Source organism: Dendropsophus ebraccatus, chromosome 6 (genome assembly GCF_027789765.1).
Source record: "Dendropsophus ebraccatus isolate aDenEbr1 chromosome 6, aDenEbr1.pat, whole genome shotgun sequence".
NCBI lineage: Eukaryota > Metazoa > Chordata > Amphibia > Anura > Hylidae > Dendropsophus > Dendropsophus ebraccatus.
The window spans coordinates 126,043,797-126,062,035 of NC_091459.1; the positions used below are offsets into that span (position 1 = coordinate 126,043,797).

Genomic DNA, 18,239 nt, shown 5'->3' on the forward strand with positions numbered 1-18,239 from the left:
ATACCGCAGGGTATATCTATGCTCCAGCAGCGTCTGTATTCCTTGCTCCCAGGAGAATCAGCATGCAGGCTGTTCACCCCTGGCTGAGAGCAAACACTGGATCCTCTGCAGGGCTTTTACCTTGTCAGGCTGATTAGGGTCAGAAACACCTGACCCCTAAACCTGACCTGGATCGGGGGAAGGGAATGGCAAGTCCCACTACCAAAAACCTACCTGCCATTCCATGTAAGTCCAGGCCCGGCAATAATAAATAATAGCTCAGCAGCATAACACTGCTGAGCACAGATGCCTCCTGGACTCACCATCTCACGCTATGTATTAACCTGGGTGAGATGTACATCCCCTCGAGCACTTTACCAGTGACATGTCCACATATCCCCCCCCCTCTTTTTCAGACCGGAGGGCTGAGCGTATTGTTCCCACAGGCAGTGTACCCTAGATAAGGCGTCAGCATTTGCCTGTAATTTCCCTGGCCTGTGTTCCACCATGAAATTAAAGTTTTGGAGGGAAAGAAACCACCTAGTCACCCTCGCATTTTTCTCCTTGTTTAATTTCATCCACGTTAGGGGAGCATGGTCTGTCACTAACCTGAATTTCCTGCCTAGTAAGTAATACCTCAGGCATTCTAGGGCCCACTTCACTGCCAGACATTCTCGCTCCACAATGGCGTAGTTTTTCTCGGCCGGGGATAGCTTCCTACTTAAGTACATCACCGGGTGCTCCTCGCCATTCACGATCTGTGAGAGGACGGCACCTAACCCTGTGTTGGAGGTGTCTGTCTGTACTAGAAACTCTCGCCTAAAGTCAGGGGTAACTAGCACAGGTTTTTGGCACAAGGCAGACTTAAGGCTTTGAAAAGCCTTCTCGGCCTCTGGAGTCCATGTCACCATTGCGGACTTTGCACCCTTTGTCAGGTCAGTTAGCGGGGCTGCAATTGAGGCAAAATTCGGTACAAACCTTCGGTAATAGCCCGTAATACCCAGGAAAGCTCTGACCTGTTTCTTTGTGAGGGGTTGAGGCCAATTCTGTATTGCCTCAATTTTATTTAGTTGTGGTTTCACTAACCCCCTCCCAATAATGTAGCCCAAGTATTTGGCCTCCTCTAAGGCTAGTGCACACTTCTCTGCATTGATGGTTAACCCCGCATCACTTATGGCATCTAACACCGCCTGGAACTTACAGAGTGACTTTCCCAATCCGGGCTAAAAATGACCACATCATCGAGGTAGGCAGCGGAGTAATCACGATGTGGTCGCAGAATCAAGTCCATCAACCTCTGAAAAGTGGCAGGGGCTCCATGTAACCCGAATGGCATCACTACGTATTGGAAGAGCCCATCAGGGGTGGAGAATGCAGTCTTCTCTCTAGCCTCAGGAGTGAGTGGGATCTGCCAGTAGCCCTTAGTGAGATCGAGGGTAGTTATGTACCTGGCATTACCCATCCTTTCTATCAACTCATCTACCCTGGGCATGGGGTAGGCATCGAACTTGGAGATCTCATTTAACTTTCTAAAGTCATTACAGAACCTCCAAGTTCCATTGGGCTTTGGGATTAGCACAATCGGGCTGGACCACTCGCTCTGGGACACCTCAATGACTCCTAGGTCAAGCATACGTTTTACCTCGGATGATACCGCCTCCCTCCGTGCTTCAGGTATCCTATAGGGCTTGAGGTTTACTCTGCTTCTAGGCTCAGTTTCAATATGATGACTAAAGAGATGCGTACGCCCTGGGAGGTCAGAAAACTTGTCTTTATTTTTCTGCAGGAACTCCTTAGCTTCCTGCTTCTGGGACACTGATAGGGTGTCACCAATCCTGACCGGAGGGATTGGTGGTGACAGATGACCAACAGGATTTGTCGCCACCAAGGATTCCCTGTCTTTCCAGGGCTTGATCAAGTTTATGTGATAAACTTGGAAAGGCTTCCTTCTACCGGGTTGGTGCACCTTGTAGTTGACCTCACTGATCTTCTCTACAATTTCATAGGGACCCTGCCACTTGGCTAAGAATTTGCTTTCTACCGTGGGAACAAGTATGAGTACCCGGTCACCTGGGCTGAATGTCCTGATTCTTGCAGAACGATTGTAAATTCTGCTTTGGCCCTCTTGCGCCCTCTGGAGGTGTTCCCTTACTAGGGGCATTACAGTGGCTATACGGTCCTGCATTTGTGCTACATGCTCTATAACACTCTTGTATGGGGTGGACTCACTTTCCCATGTCTCTTTCGCTATATCCAATAAACACCTCAGGTGACGACCATAGACTAATTCGAAGGGAGAGAACCCTGTGGATGATTGGGGCACTTCCCTAATAGAAAACATCAGGTAAGGTAGTAAGTGATCCCAATCACGACCATCCTTTTCCACCACTTTTTTTAACAAATGTTTCAGGGTTTTGTTAAACCTCTCCACTAACCCGTCTGTCTGTGGGTGATATACAGAGGTACGTAGGTGTGAGATTTTAAACAGTTTACATAGCTCTTTCATCACCTTTGACACAAATGGGGTACCTTGGTCAGTCAAGATTTCTTTGGGGATCCCCACCCTGGAAAACATATAAAACAATTCCCGTGCAATTGTTTTAGATGCAGTGTTTCTTAGGGGTACAGCCTCAGGATAGCGGGTCGCGTAGTCTAATACAACTAGAATGTACTGGTGACCCCTAGCTGACTTTACAATGGGACCCACCAAGTCCATTGCGATCCGGTCAAAAGGTACCTCTATGATGGGGAGTGGGACCAAAGGACTGCAAAAATGCGACACTGGGGCGCTAAGCTGACATGTGGGGCACGACTCACAGTATTTTTTTATGTCAGCATAAATCGCAGGCCAATAAAACCTCTGGAGGACTCTCTCCTGCGTTTTATCCGTCCCCAAGTGGCCCCCAAGGACATGATTATGGGCCATGTCCAGTACCTGACGCCGGTACGACTTAGGCACCAGAAGCTGTTCCACAACCTCATCATTTATCTTAGTGACTCTATAGAAGAGATCGTTAGTCACAGAAAAATGTGGAAACTTTTTCTCAGCTTCTGGTTCCTGAGGTACCCCATTCACAACAGTGACCTGCTCTCTCGCATTTTTGAGAGTGGGGTCCTGTAATTGTGCAGTACCAAAATTATCCCTAGACACCTCTAAGTCTGGAACATTCGGGTCAGTGGGAGGAGCCTCTTCCTCACCAGCCAGGACCTGCAAAGGAAAAGCATCATTTTCATCCTGTACATTTTTATCATTTACAGTGGGTAATGCAATAGACTTAGGGTTCTCCTCACTCCTTTCAGGTGATTGTTGTTTTCCCCATAGAGCCCAGAACAAAGGAAAATCACACCCCAATATCACATTATGCATAAGGTTTTTAACCACACCCACTTCATATTGTACAGCGCCTAGTTCAGTCCCGACATTAGCCAGTACTATAGGGTAAACCTTTGTATCGCCATGTATGCATACCACACTCATATATTTGTTTGACACAAAGTCCCCAGTCACCAGGCTAGCATGCACCAAGGTGACAAGGCTTCCCGAGTCCAGCAACGCCTTAACAGGGAAGTCATTGATAGTAATGTGGCAGACTTGCGTTCAGTCTCTAGTCCAGTGACCGCAACAAAAGACGGTTCCGCAAATAGCGACTGACGCCGGCTAGCGTCACACTCCATGGGCTCAGTGGTAAGAGGGCAATGGGCAGACATATGTCCCGTCTCATGGCATCTCCAGCACTGGATAGGGCCTGGTCTCCTTGGCAGGGAGTCCTTTTTAGGGCCACTTAGCCACCGGGGACCATCACCAGTCTTTTGCCCCTGAGACACCGCCTGAACGCTCTTCCCTCTATCAGCACCCCTCCACACTCCCCCAATAGATGGAAGTCTCTTACCAGCTGACGGCACAGGTCTGGCACTCCGGGGAGGTGAAGGTGCTGCAGGAACATCACGGAGGTAGTCCTCAGTCGCCTGGAACCTCTCCACAAGGTTGACAAGTCCGTCGGCACTCCTAGGGTCGCCTTGTCCCACCAAGCGTTGCAGATCGGCAGGAAGTGCACGGAGGTAGCGATCCATCACGACCCTCTCTAGGATCTGTGCAGGAGTAGAGGTATGTGGCTCCAACCACTTTCTTGCCAAATGGATCAGGTCGTACATCTGGGACCTCGCTGATTTGTCCAGACTGTAGCTCCAGTTACGGACCCTCCGGGCACGGACAGCAGCAGTAACTCCTAGTCGGGCAAGTATCTCCGCTCTTAGCCGAGGATAGTCCTTGACCTCTTGCTCACTGAGGTCATAGTAGGCCTTTTGAGGTTCGCCTGTTAAATAGGGAGCAATGACCTCTGCCCACTCAGTGGAGGGTAGCTTTTCTCGCTCAACCACACGCTCAAAGACAGTTAAGTAGGCCTCAACATCGTCATCAGCCGTCATCTTTTGCAGCGCTCGCTGCACAGCTCTTCTCACAGACAAAGTCTCTGGCGCAGCTGCTGCCACCAGCTGGGGATTAGTACCTGCAGACGCCTCTTGCTTTGCTATCAGGTGCTCAATAAGTTTCTGTTGTTGAGCCATTGCTTAACCCTAGCAACCGCTTTGCCCGCTCCGCAGCACCAATTGTAGGGATCTTCCCAGGGGATGGTGTGTTTGGACACAGTTCACAGCAGACTTGGACTTGTAAAATATCAGCTTGGCGTTTATTTGCAGCATAAACAGTCCATCAAACAAAACACAGCAGCACCGTGCTTTAAGAATAAAACAAAACAAAAAGGTCTTGCCCGTCTGGGCGCTTACTAACAGGTTTCTTCACCTATCTGACACTAGACAAACAGTGCGTCTTTCACCTGGATACCACAGGGTATATATATGCTCCAGCAGCGTCTGTATTCCTTGCTCCCAGGAGAATCAGCATGCAGGCTGTTCACCCCTGGCTGAGAGCAAACACTGGATCCTCTGCAGGGCTTTTACCTTGTCAGGCTGATTAGGGTCAGAAACACCTGACCCCTAAACCTGACCTGGATCGGGGGAAGGGAATGGCAAGTCCCACTACCAAAACCTACCTGCCATTCCATGTAAGTCCAGGCCCGGCAATAATAAATAATAGCTCAGCAGCATAACACTGCTGAGCACAGATGCCTCCTGGACTCACCATCTCACGCTACGTATTAACCTGGGTGAGATGTACACCCCCTCGAGCACTTTACCAGTGACATGTCCACAATATATATATATATATACGTGTGAGAACACTACAACAACAAGTATTTGGCTACTACGAGAGTGATTGCAACTTCAGAGTGCCTGATGTGTTTAGAGACTGTGATATTTTGTACTGTTCTTCAGGCAACACAGTGAACTATTTTGTGGTAAAGTGCCTCCTCCACGGCACCTGCACAATGTACAGCACTCATTACTCTACTCATCTGCAGCAACTACAACTCCTAGTAAGCCTGCTAGTGCCGGTTCAGCGTATTCGGGGGGCTGGCGGCTATTGTGACAAGTGCCCTTGTGGTGTTCCCCAACATCCGCCCCCCTGGGTCCCTGTTCCCCTGACAGCAGGCAGAGATATTTAAAATGTTAAGGAATTACAATACAAAGTATATCAGAAAGTTTTATAAGTTTTGTAATTAGAAAATTGGATTAGCCTAAAACTCCAGGAAAGGTACACATCCTTAAAGCTATGTAGTATATAGTATCTACCTACCACAGAGAAGGACTAAGCGTAATTCGGTCTCAGTTAGTACCTTCAGTCGCCACAAGGGGGAATAAGCACAAGTTCTTTTTCCCTGCAGCTCCCCCGCAGGAGAGACTTAGAATAACATTATACCAGAGAGGCAGGGTCATCCATAGCAATTTTTCCGCTTTTGTTGATTGATGGAGGAATCCAGTTAGACACCTTCTAATATTATTTCAGACATCCCTTTAAGTGAGAAATGGTATATCCTACCAAGCAACAATATGCTGCATAACATCTGTATAAAGGGAAGGGAAGGTGTATACCTGCCAATGCTGCTCTGTATGGATAGGAGTTGTGGTAGTACAGGGATTGGGCACATGAGCTGTGGTGGTTGTCACGGTGGGTGGGCAGCCCCTCATTCTCCTGGTCTACACCTCCTCCTATAGTAGATTCACTCTTGCAGGCAGTGAGCAGTAACATCTGCAGCCTCCAGGCTCTGCACATCCCTCCGCTCCTTACTCTCTGAGATCCCACAGAACACACAGGACCATGAAGGCATCCCCATAGGCAATGGCTTAAAGTTTCCTGCTTCAGCCGGTAGGATGGAGGACAAGTATGTGTCTACCTTACACCCTCTGGTGGATTATGGGGCTGGCATCTTCCTACTAATCGTGGGTAAGTGACTTATATATGGAGAGATAGAAAGAGTTCACTGTCATATAATAAGGCACTGTAATTATTACCAGGATTGAATCTTTATTACTTATTATTGCTAATACTGTTATTATTCTTGCTGTTTTATGGTGATTATTTTGTTAATCTGATAATAGCTGCACTTATACTTGTTAGATTCATTTTTTTTTATTGTTGTTCTAATGTTTATTATAATTCCTGTGAATATTATAACGATTAAACCAGGGATATGGAGAGTGATTATAATAATACTAATGATGTCAGTGATGGGAATAGCAAATGTAATAATATCTCACTAACTATAAACATTATAACATATTCATAATAGCTGTAATAGCAGGAGATCAAAATCACATTAACAATATCCATTTGGCTAGATTATTTGAATTTGAATATCTATCCTCTATCTATCTATCTATCTATCTCCTATCTATCTATCTATCTATCTATCTATCTATTATCTATCTATCTATCTATCTATCTATCTATCTATCTATCTATCTATCTATCTCCTATCTATCTATTATCTATCTATCTATCTATCTATCTATCTATCTATTATCTATTTATCTATCTATCTATCTATCTATCTCCTATCTATCTCCTATCTATCTATCTATCTATCTATCTATCTATCTATCTATCTATCTCCTATCTATCTCCTATCTATCTATCTATCTTCTATCTATCTATCTATCTATCTATCTATCTATCTATCTATCTATCTATCTATCTCCTATCTATCTCCTATCTATCTATCTATCTATCTATCTATCTATCTATCTATCTATCTATCTCCTATCTATCTATCTATCTATCTATCTATCTATCTATCTCCTATCTATCTATCTATCTATCTATCTATCTATCTATCTATCTCCTATCTATCTATCTATCTATCTCCTATCTATCTATCTATCTATCTATCTATCTCCTATCTATCTATCTATCTATCTATCTATCTATCTATCTATCTATCTCCTATCTATCTATCTATCTATCTATCTATCTATCTATCTATCTCCTATCTATCTTCTATCTATCTATCTATCTATCTATCTATCTATCTATCTATCTCCTATCTATCTATCTATCTATCTATCTATCTATCTATCTATCTCCTATCTATCTATCTATCTATCTATCTATCTATCTATCTATTTCCTATCTATCTATCATCTATCTATCTATCTATCTATCTATCTATCTATCTATCTATTATCTATCTCCTATCTATCTATCTATCTATCTATCTATCTCCTATCTATCTATCTATCTATCTATCTATCTATCTATCTATCTATCTCCTATCTATCTATCTCCTATCTATCTATCTATCTATCTATCTATCTATCAACTATCTATCTATCTATCTATCTATCTATCTATCTATCTCCTATCTATCATCTATCTATCTCCTTATCTATCTATCTATTATCAATCAATCTATCTATCTATCTATCTATCTATCTATCTATTATCTATCTATCTCCTTATCTATCTATCTATCTATCTATCTATCTATCTATCTCCTTATCTATCTATCTATTATCAATCTATCTATCTATCTATCTATCTATCTCCTATCTATCTATCTATCTATCTATCTATTATCTATCTATCTATCTATCTATCTATCTATCTCCTATCTATTATCTATCTCCTATCTATCTATCTATCTATCTATCTATCTATCTATCTATCTATCTATCTATCTATCTCCTATCTATCTATCTATCTATCTATCTATCTATCTATCTATCTCCTATTATCTATCTATCTATCTATCTATCTATCTATCTATCTATCTATCTATCTCCTATCTATCTATCAATCATCTATCTATCTATCTATCTATCTATCTATCTATCTATCTAATATCCATCTATCTTTATCAGACCAGTATGGCAGGTACAGATCCATAGTGACAGATTTATTACATACCAATGCAGAATTGTACATAATAGTGATTTTGAAGACCTCCTCTATATTGGATGATGTGCTGTCTGTAGGTTCTTCCTTTTCCCACTGCCTTCTCTCAACAGTACTTATCAGCTGCTGTATGTTCTGCAGGAAGTGGTGTATTCTTGCCAGTCTGACACAGTGCTCTCTGCTGCCACTTCTGTCCATGTCAGGAACTGTCCAGAAAATGAGAGGTTTTCTATAGGGATTTTCTACTGCTCTGGACAGTCCCTGACATGGACAGAGGTGGCAGCAGAGAGCACTGTGTCAGACTGTAAAGAATACATCACTTCCTGCAGGACATACAGCAGCTGATAAGTATGGGAAGACTGGATATTTTTAAATAGAAGTAAATTCCAACTCTATATAACTTTCTGATTTGAAAGAATTTTTTTTTTGCCAAAATACCCCTTTATGTACTGAATTAACTCTTTATTTTCCAGCGTTCATAGCTTAGAGGGAATACAAACATGCTGCCATTCCTTTCTGTGCCCACAGCCTGTGGCATTGGGACCCCCATTTCTCCAGTAAGTGGAGGTCCTAGAGCTGGGTACAGGTGTCAGACAACCCCTTTAAGTTATAATTATAAGAAAAGTGCTCCCCCACACCAGTAGACTTGTGAAGCTAAACGTATTAGCGTTAGATTGCATGCTCTTCAGCCACATGCTTCTATTCTAATGCGTCTCATCGTGTACACTCCGTACTGACAAAAAAGTACAGTAATAAGTCGCCCCCCTCACGCTGACAATGTATTACATCTATTACATGCCAGACTGTGATCTCTCATCGCTGCTATAAATTGTAATATGCCACAAGTTAAAGGGGTTCTCTGCTTTGAACATTCCCTATTTGTTAGGCGGGTATCTAGGCAATAAGCCAATCCCAATATCCCCCTGCTGGGACAGTATAACAAGAACCAACTGTAAGCTAGCAATAAGTGTTCTATTTCTCTACAGCGCCACCACAGGAGAAATAAAGTATTACACAATGTACATTCACATCAATGGGTTGTCTGTGTAATGCAGGACGGGTCAGGTCCTCCAGAGCAAGAGACGCTCTTTGTAACCTCTCTGGAATATCTGATCAAGAGATGAGGATCCTGCACAGGGCATCCCCTTCTATGAAGTCAGCATTTCATATACTGCTGTAATATACAGGACCAGGACTCTGCTGTAATATACAGGAGCAGGACCCTGCTGTAATATACAGGACCAGCACCCTGCTGTAATATACAGGACCAGGACCCTGCTGTAATATACAGGACAGGACTTTGCTGTAATATACAGGACCAGGACCCTGCTGTAATATACAGGACCAGGACCCTGCTGTAATATACAGGACCAGCACCCTGCTGTAATATACAGGACCCTGCTGTAATATACAGGACCAGGACCCTGCTGTAATATACAGGACCCTGCTGTAATATACAGGACCAGGACCCTGCTGTAATATACAGGACCCTGCTGTAATATACAGGACCAGGACCCTGCTGTAATATACAGGACCCTGCTGTAATATACAGGACCAGGACCCTGCTGTAATATACAGGATCCTGCTGTAATATACAGGACCAGGACCCTGCTGTAATATACAGGACCAGGACCCTGCTGTAATATACAGGATCCTGCTGTAATACACAGGACCAGCACCCTGCTCTAATATACAGGACCCTGCTGTGATATACAGGACCAGGACCCTGCTGTAATTTACAGGATCCTGCTGTAATATACAGGACCAGGACCCTGCTGTAATACACAGGACCAGGACCCTGCTGTAATATACAGGACCAGGACTCTGCTGTAATATACAGAACCAGGACCCTGCTGTAATATACAGAACCAGGACCCTGCTGTAATATACAGGACCAGGACCCTGCTGTAATATACAGGACCAGGACCCTGCTGTAATATACAGGACCAGGACCCTGCTGTAATATACAGGACCAGGACCCTGCTGTAATATACAGGACCCTGCTGTAATATACAGGGCCAGGACCCTGCTGTAATATACAGGACCAGGACCCTGCTGTAATATACAGGACCAGGACCCTGCTGTAATACACAGGACCAGGACCCTGCTGTAATATACAGGACCAGGACCCTGCTGTAATATACAGGACCAGGACTTTGCTGTAATATACAGAACCAGGACCCTGCTGTAATATACAGGACCAGGACCCTGCTGTAATATACAGGACCAGGACCCTGCTGTAATACACAGGACCAGGACCCTGCTGTAATATACAGGACCAGGACCCTGCTGTAATATACAGGACCAGGACCCTGCTGTAATATACAGGACAAACACCCTGCTGTAATATACAGGACCAGCACCCTGCTGTAATATACAGGACAAGGACCCTGCTGTAATATACAGGACCAGGACCCTGCTGTAATATACAGGACCAGGACCCTGCTGTAATATACAGGACCAGGACCCTGCTGTAATATACAGGACCAGGACCCTGCTGTAATACACAGGACCAGGACTCTGCTGTAATATACAGGACCAGGACCCTGCTGTAATATACAGGACCCTGCTGTAATATACAAGACCAGGATCCTGCTGTAATATACAGGACCAGGACCCTGCTGTAATATACAGGACCAGGACCCTGCTGTAATACACAGGACCAGGACCCGGCTGTAATATACAGGACCCTGCTGTAATATACAAGACCAGGATCCTGCTGTAATATACAGGACCAGAACCCTGCTGTAATATACAGAACTAGGACCCTGCTGTAATATACAGGACTATGACCCTGCTGTAATATACAGGACCAGGACCCTGCTGTAATATACAGGACCAGGACCCTGCTGTAATATACAGGACCAGGACCCTGCTGTAATATACAGGACCAGGACCCTGCTGTAATATACAGGACCAGGACCCTGCTGTAATATACAGGACCAGGACCCTGCTGTAATATACAGGACCAGGACCCTGCTGTAATATACAGGACCAGGACCCTGCTGTAATATACAGGACCAGGACCCTGCTGTAATATACAGGACCAGGACCCTGCTGTAATATACAGGACTATGACCCTGCTGTAATATACAGGACCAGGACCCTGCTGTAATATACAGGACCAGGACCCTGCTGTAATATACAGGACCAGGACCCTGCTGTAATATACAGGACCAGGACCCTGCTGTAATATACAGGACCAGGACCCTGCTGCTTGTCTGGATCGGAGATGAGTAAGATTCAAGCGGTTTAAAGCCTTGGAAGCCACAGTCAGTAGTGTCTGGGGCAGCTAAGTGGTTTGACAGACAATGGGGTTTCCCTCTGTTACTCCTCAGCCCCCGCCATGGCTCTATGGCTATAGACATAACCTAATAGATTACCTTCAATGACAATGCTGAGAATACCAAGGCAACAATCATAAGATTGTAGTCATGTCTCCTAGGGGGGGGGGGGGGGGGGGGGGGGGTAAACTAATAAAGAAAGAAAAATGAAATGTAAATTAAAAGAAATACAAAGTAAAAAAAATTTTCCATGAAAAAAGGGCAAAAAAAGCTGAACAATACATTGTATGTACCCGATAAGACGAGAAATAAAAACTACAACTTATCTCACACACAATTTGTTGAAGTGTTAATTCTAGAAAAACCTTTTAATGGGGTATTCTGGCGGAAATTTTTTTTACTTATCAGCTGCTGTATGTCCTGCAGGAAGTGGTGTATTCTTTCCAGTCTGACACAGTGTTCTCTGCTGCCACCTCTGTCCATGTCCAGGAACTGATTTTTATTTTTTTTTTCTTCTCTCAAGTACCCCTTTAAGGGTTGTAGTTCCATCATACATCCAAAAGGTGTCACTATTGCTGTACCTACTTTTTACACTGACATTCTAGGCAGCCAAATGTCATAGTGCTGGAAACCATCAGCAAGCTGATATTGATGGATCTGTTCTCATGACGCTGTATATAGTACATTGAGGCCATACTGTGACTGCTTGCTGATGGCTTGCAGGGATTTTTCCTATATTACACATACTGTAGTATACAAAATGGGGAAAAAAGAACATGCCATTTGGCAGCACTGACTATGTGTAATATTTAGTAGTAACAGTGTTGCAGATGACGGCGTCCTACACTGGGGTGTTTTTCAGCATTTTCCGTCTGTCATCTTTGGTGATGATTTTCACATCTCTATGGCTGGGCCGCCGCTGGAGTGTGGTGTGTATCTTAGGGATGTGTCATTAGTCATCAGCGCTGACAGGAATAGGGATACATGACAGAATGACACTGATAAATCCACAGAGAAGCGGCAGAAAACAGGGAGGAAATCAATGTGACATACTGTAAGACAATGCATAACTCTTACCCTACATTACTGCAACATATAACTCTCTTATTACACTCTATTACACTACATAACTACTATGTATAACTAATAATACTTCACTATTACACTACATAACTACTATATATAACAATACATGACTATTACACTGCCTTACTGCAACCATATAACTCTGTTATTACACTCCATTACACTCCATTACACTACATAATACATGACTATTACACTACATAACTACTATATACTGTATAACGGTTATAATACATGACTATTACACTACATAACTACTATATACTGTATAACGGGTATAATACATGAATATTACACTACTATTACAGTACATAACTACTATATACTGTACAACTGGTATAATACATGACTATTACACAACATAACTACTATATACTGTATAACTGGTATAATACATGACTATTACACAACATAACTACTATATACTGTACAACTGGTATAATACATGACTATTACACAACACAACTACTATATACTGTATAACTGGTATAATATATGACTATTACACAACATAACTACTATATACTGTATAACTGGTATAATATATGACTATTACACTACATAACTACTATATACTGTATAACTGGTATAATATATGACTATTACAGTACATAACTACTATATACTGTATAACTGGTATAATATATGACTATTACAGTACATAACTACTATATACTGTATAACTGGTATAATACATGAATATTACACTACTATTACAGTACATAACTACTATATACTGTATAACTGGTATAATATATGACTATTACACTACATAACTACTATATACTGTATAACTGGTATAATATATGACTATTACACAACATAACTACTATATACTGTATAACTGGTATAATATATGACTATTACAGTACATAACTACTATATACTGTATAACTGGTATAATACATGACTATTACACTACATAACTACTATATACTGTATAACTGGTATAATACATGACTATTACAGTACATAACTACTATATACTGTATAACGGGTATAATACATGAATATTACACTACTATTACAGTACATAACTACTATATACTGTACAACTGGTATAATACATGACTATTACACAACATAACTACTATATACTGTATAACTGGTATAATACATGACTATTACACTACATAACTACTATATATAACTCTCATAATACATGACTAACACACTACATTACCGCAACATATAACTGGTATAATACATAACTATTACACTACATTACCACAAAATATAACTTAAAACACATCACTATTACACTACATAACTACCATGTATAACTGGTATAATACATGACTATTACACTACATCACTGCAATGTATAACTTATAATACATGACTATTACACTACATAACTACTATATGTAACTGGTATAATACATGACTATTACACTACATAACCACCATGTATAACTGGTATAATACATGACTATTACACTATATAACTACTATATACTGTGTAACTGGTATAATACATGACTATTACACACATCACTGCAACATATAACTTATAATACAAGACTATTAAGGCCCTATTCCACCAACAGACTTGACGACAGATTATCTGCCAAAGATTTGGAGCAAAACCCAGAAACAGACTATATACAGAGAACAGGTCATAAAGGAAAGACTGGATTTCTCCTCTTTTCAAATCCACTCCTGGGTTTGGCTTCAAATCTTTGGCAGATAATCTGTCGGCAGATCTGTTGGTCGAATAGGGCCTGTGGTGACCACTGTCTGGTTGATGTTATCAGTGGTATGATACAGCTCAGCCAGGGATGATACTGTTGTGACGCCAGTGCTAGTCCAGCACACAGGTGAGATGTTGGTACCTGCTTTGTGTTGTGGCTGGTTGTCTTCCCCAAATAGTTGGTGACCTGACTGGCTTTGGTGGGTCCCTTGGGCTCTTGTCACGGTAGTCCTAAGTGGCAATCGACCAACCTGGACTATTGGTACAGCCACCCACAGAAAGGGGAAAATTAACCCAAGGTGTGTGGCTAGTGTGTATAGGTGCTGGGGCGGACTTAAAGCTGACCGAGTCCCAGTGATGGAAAAATAAAACAGTTTTACTGTACAGAATTTCAAAACACTTTGGCGAAATAGATAAATCTTTGTAAAGACTTTAGTACTTAACTTGGTTTGTGCTGCGGAGATGCTTGAAGAAATAGAATACAGTAGAGGTAGTTGGAGCGGTGCTTGAAGAGTTTAGAGTAGAGTAGAGCAGTGTAGAGGAGAGGAGTTTGTGAAAAGGAGTCCTAACCCAATATAGTACTGTGCTTTGCCGGAACTTTAGAAGAATAAGAGTGAGAGTGAGAAGTTTACTTGTTTCTGTGTTTAGACTATGGTCTGACCACCTTCTGCCCACAGTGTGGAGCTACTCGTACTTATAGGGTGATAAAAGCCCCAGCCCCAGGTTTCCCAGTTAACTTGCACTGTGAAATAGAATACTTAGATCTTATGGTAGCTTTGTTCTATCCAGGCTAGTTCCTCTTGTGTTGTAGGATACTGCACAAAAACACAGAATAGTGCAACAGCTCACCGCAATGGCAAGATACAGACCCACTACAGACTTGAAAATAGTTATAACCATGATAAGGTGGCCTCATGCTTGGGGCAGACCCTACACTGTACTATGGTCTCTCAATGGCATGTAATACGCCTATGCTCTGGGCAAAGGTGTTATCCAGCGCTACAAAAACATGGCCACTTTTCCCCCTACTGTTGTCTCCAGTTCAGGTGTGGTTTGCAATTTAGCTCCATTTACTTCAATGGAAATGAGTTTCAAAACCCCACCCAAACTGGAGACAACAGTAGGGGGAAAGTGGCCATGTTTTTGTAGCACTGGATAACCCCTTTAGGTAGCCCTATATGTCAATGTAATGACAAGGGAAAAACCAAGGCCAGGTATCCATCCACAGACAGCTGTTTCAGGGTGTTGCCCCTCATCATAATAAATTAAACAAGTATACTGCAAAACTGCTTGTGATCACAAGCCCTGTTGATTTCTTAAAAAACTATTTCCACTGTTTAACTACTATACATTCCTATCCTACTACATGACTTACTATCCTACTACATACAGTGTTGTACTGGCCCACCAGAGGACTGGAGGATCTTCTGGTGGGCCCCCAGTTTTAGAACCTGCACTAACACTGACTGACATTGTTTCTCACTGGTTCTTCATTGGTGGGCCCCCAGGATCATTTACTTTGGTGGGCCCCAGATACCCCAGTCCAACACTGACTACATACTTACACAGAGCGAGGTCAGCAGATTGTTGCTCTCCACGTCATTTGTCTTTCGACATATTAAAAGACAATGATCAGCCTGATCGTTGCCTTTTATTACACAAAGCGATGCGGTCAATAATTACTTCATGTAATAAGGCCTTTAGTTCTAGGGAAAAATCCAGAGAAAGCTGTCCCATCATCACTTGGTTTATGTCATTGACTGATTGAGTTCTTATTCTGTGCTTTCATACATTTGTTCATTGCAGAAACTGGCCCTGCTATAAGTCCTAGGGGCATGTGAGTATTAGGAGGCATGGTTAGGACTGGATAACTGGATTCTGCCATCTCATATTCAGCTGGGGTTGTTACAGCATAAGGCCATGTTCCCACTATGTAAGTTCCATAGTAATTACGGCCATTGTACTAACAGCCGTGATTACTACGGAACTTACGTAGTGCTGCCTTTGAAGGAATCCCGGCTGGAGTGTATACACATGGTATACACTCTGGCCGGGGTCCCTAGTGGTGCTGCAAGAAACTGACATGTCAGTTTTCTGCGGACGCTATTTATTGAATAGCGGATGCAGAAAACCCTGTCAGTTGACACAATGGAGTGTGCGGCTCTGGCCGCACGCTCCATTGTGTACAGCAGGGGATTTGGATGCGGGTTTTCACGGATGCGCCCGCATCCGAATTCAGCAGCAGTGAAGAACACCCCACCCGCCATCATTGTAGCTTTCACTAATAGGGTGTTTGATAATAGTGCTTCTAGACTTAAGGCCCTAAAGAACAATTACTGCAACCTTATCCTGGATTTATATCTAATCTGTTTTTATGAATTTAAAAGTAATATAAGAAGCAATATATAGGGAATGTAATAAATCTGTGCCAATAGTCAATGATACTGATATATCCTGGGAGGATACAGATCATATTGCAGATATTACCAATTATATAGAACGGACGGAAATGCAAACTAAGTACATTATCAGACTGAGATAGAGAATTAAAGAGAATGTGCCATAAGAATTTTTTTCTTTTTGAATAAACAATGTTTTTATATTAAACATATTTGTTAAGAAGTTTTGGTGACATTTTTTTCTTATTTTCTATTATTTTCCCTTATCGCCTTATTGGCTGTTTTCCTTGACCGCTCACGTAAACTGTAACCCTTTGATTGTTCTCTATTTCAAGTGGTGTCACTGACAGTAGTGATTTTAGTCATTCTTCTTCCAGCTCTTTTTGGGAATGGGACTGGACTTCAGGCCCTAACTATAATGACGGCCAACCTTCTGTATATATATATTGGCTAGCTTACAGTGTTGGTACGTCTCTCTTTAATATCAACACCGTTACAATACAATCCGTCTCATCAGCCTCGACGATATGCCTGAGGCCGGGAACGCTATAAATATATACCTTCTCTGCAACCTCAATTTTATATCTGAGATTGGGAACCACGCATTTCTTCACTTCAACCTTACGTCTGAGATCGGGAACCACGCATTTCTTCACTTCAACCTTACGTCTGAGATCGGGAACCACATATTTCTTCACTTCAACCTTAAGTCTGAGATCGGGAACCACGCATTTCTTCACTTTAACCTTACGTCTGAGATCGGGAACCACGCATTTCTTCACTTCAACCTTAAGTCTGAGATCGGGAACCACATATTTCTTCACTTCAACCTTAAGTCTGAGATCGGGAACCACGCATTTCTTCATTTTAACCTTACGTCTGAGATCGGGAACCACGCATTTCTTCACTTCAACCTTACGTCTGAGATCAGGAACCACGTATTTCTTCACTTCAACCTTACGTCTGAGATCGGGAACCACGCATTTCTTCACTTCAACCTTACGTCTGAGATCGGTAACCACGTATTTCTTCAACCTTATGTCTAAGATCAGGAACCACGCATTTCTTCACATCAACCTTATGTCTGAGATCGGGAACCTCGCATTTCTTCACTTCAACCTTATGTCTGAGATCGGGAACCACGCATTTCTTCACTTCAACCTTACGTCTGAGATCGGGAACCACGCATTTCTTCACTTCAACCTTACGTCTGAGATCGGGAACCACGTATTTCTTCACTTCAACCTTACATCAGAGATCGGGAACCACGCATTTCTTCACTTCAACCTTACGTCTGAGATCGGGAACCACGTATTCCTTCACTTCAACCTTATGTCTGAGATCGGGAACCACGCATTTCTTCACTTCAACCTTCTGAGGTAACCACGTATTTCTTCAACCTTATGTCTAAGATCAGGAATTACGCATTTCTTCACATCAACCTTATGTCTGAGATCGGGAACCTCGCATTTCTTCACTTCAACCTTATGTCTGAGATCGGGAACCAC

The 18,239-nt window shown here is 42.5% G+C and overlaps 1 protein-coding gene across 1 annotated transcript in view; it reads left to right on the forward strand.

The window, feature by feature from the left end:
- Positions 1–6,159: 6,159 nt before the first annotated feature.
- LOC138795063 (opsin-5-like) overlaps positions 6,160–18,239 on the forward strand; it is a 30,234-nt gene continuing 18,154 nt past the window's right edge. Inside the window, exon 1 of the mRNA XM_069974016.1 lies at positions 6,160–6,319. Coding sequence (XP_069830117.1) covers positions 6,247–6,319 — 73 coding nt within the window. The 5' untranslated portion in view covers positions 6,160–6,246. The remainder of the gene's footprint in view (positions 6,320–18,239) is intronic.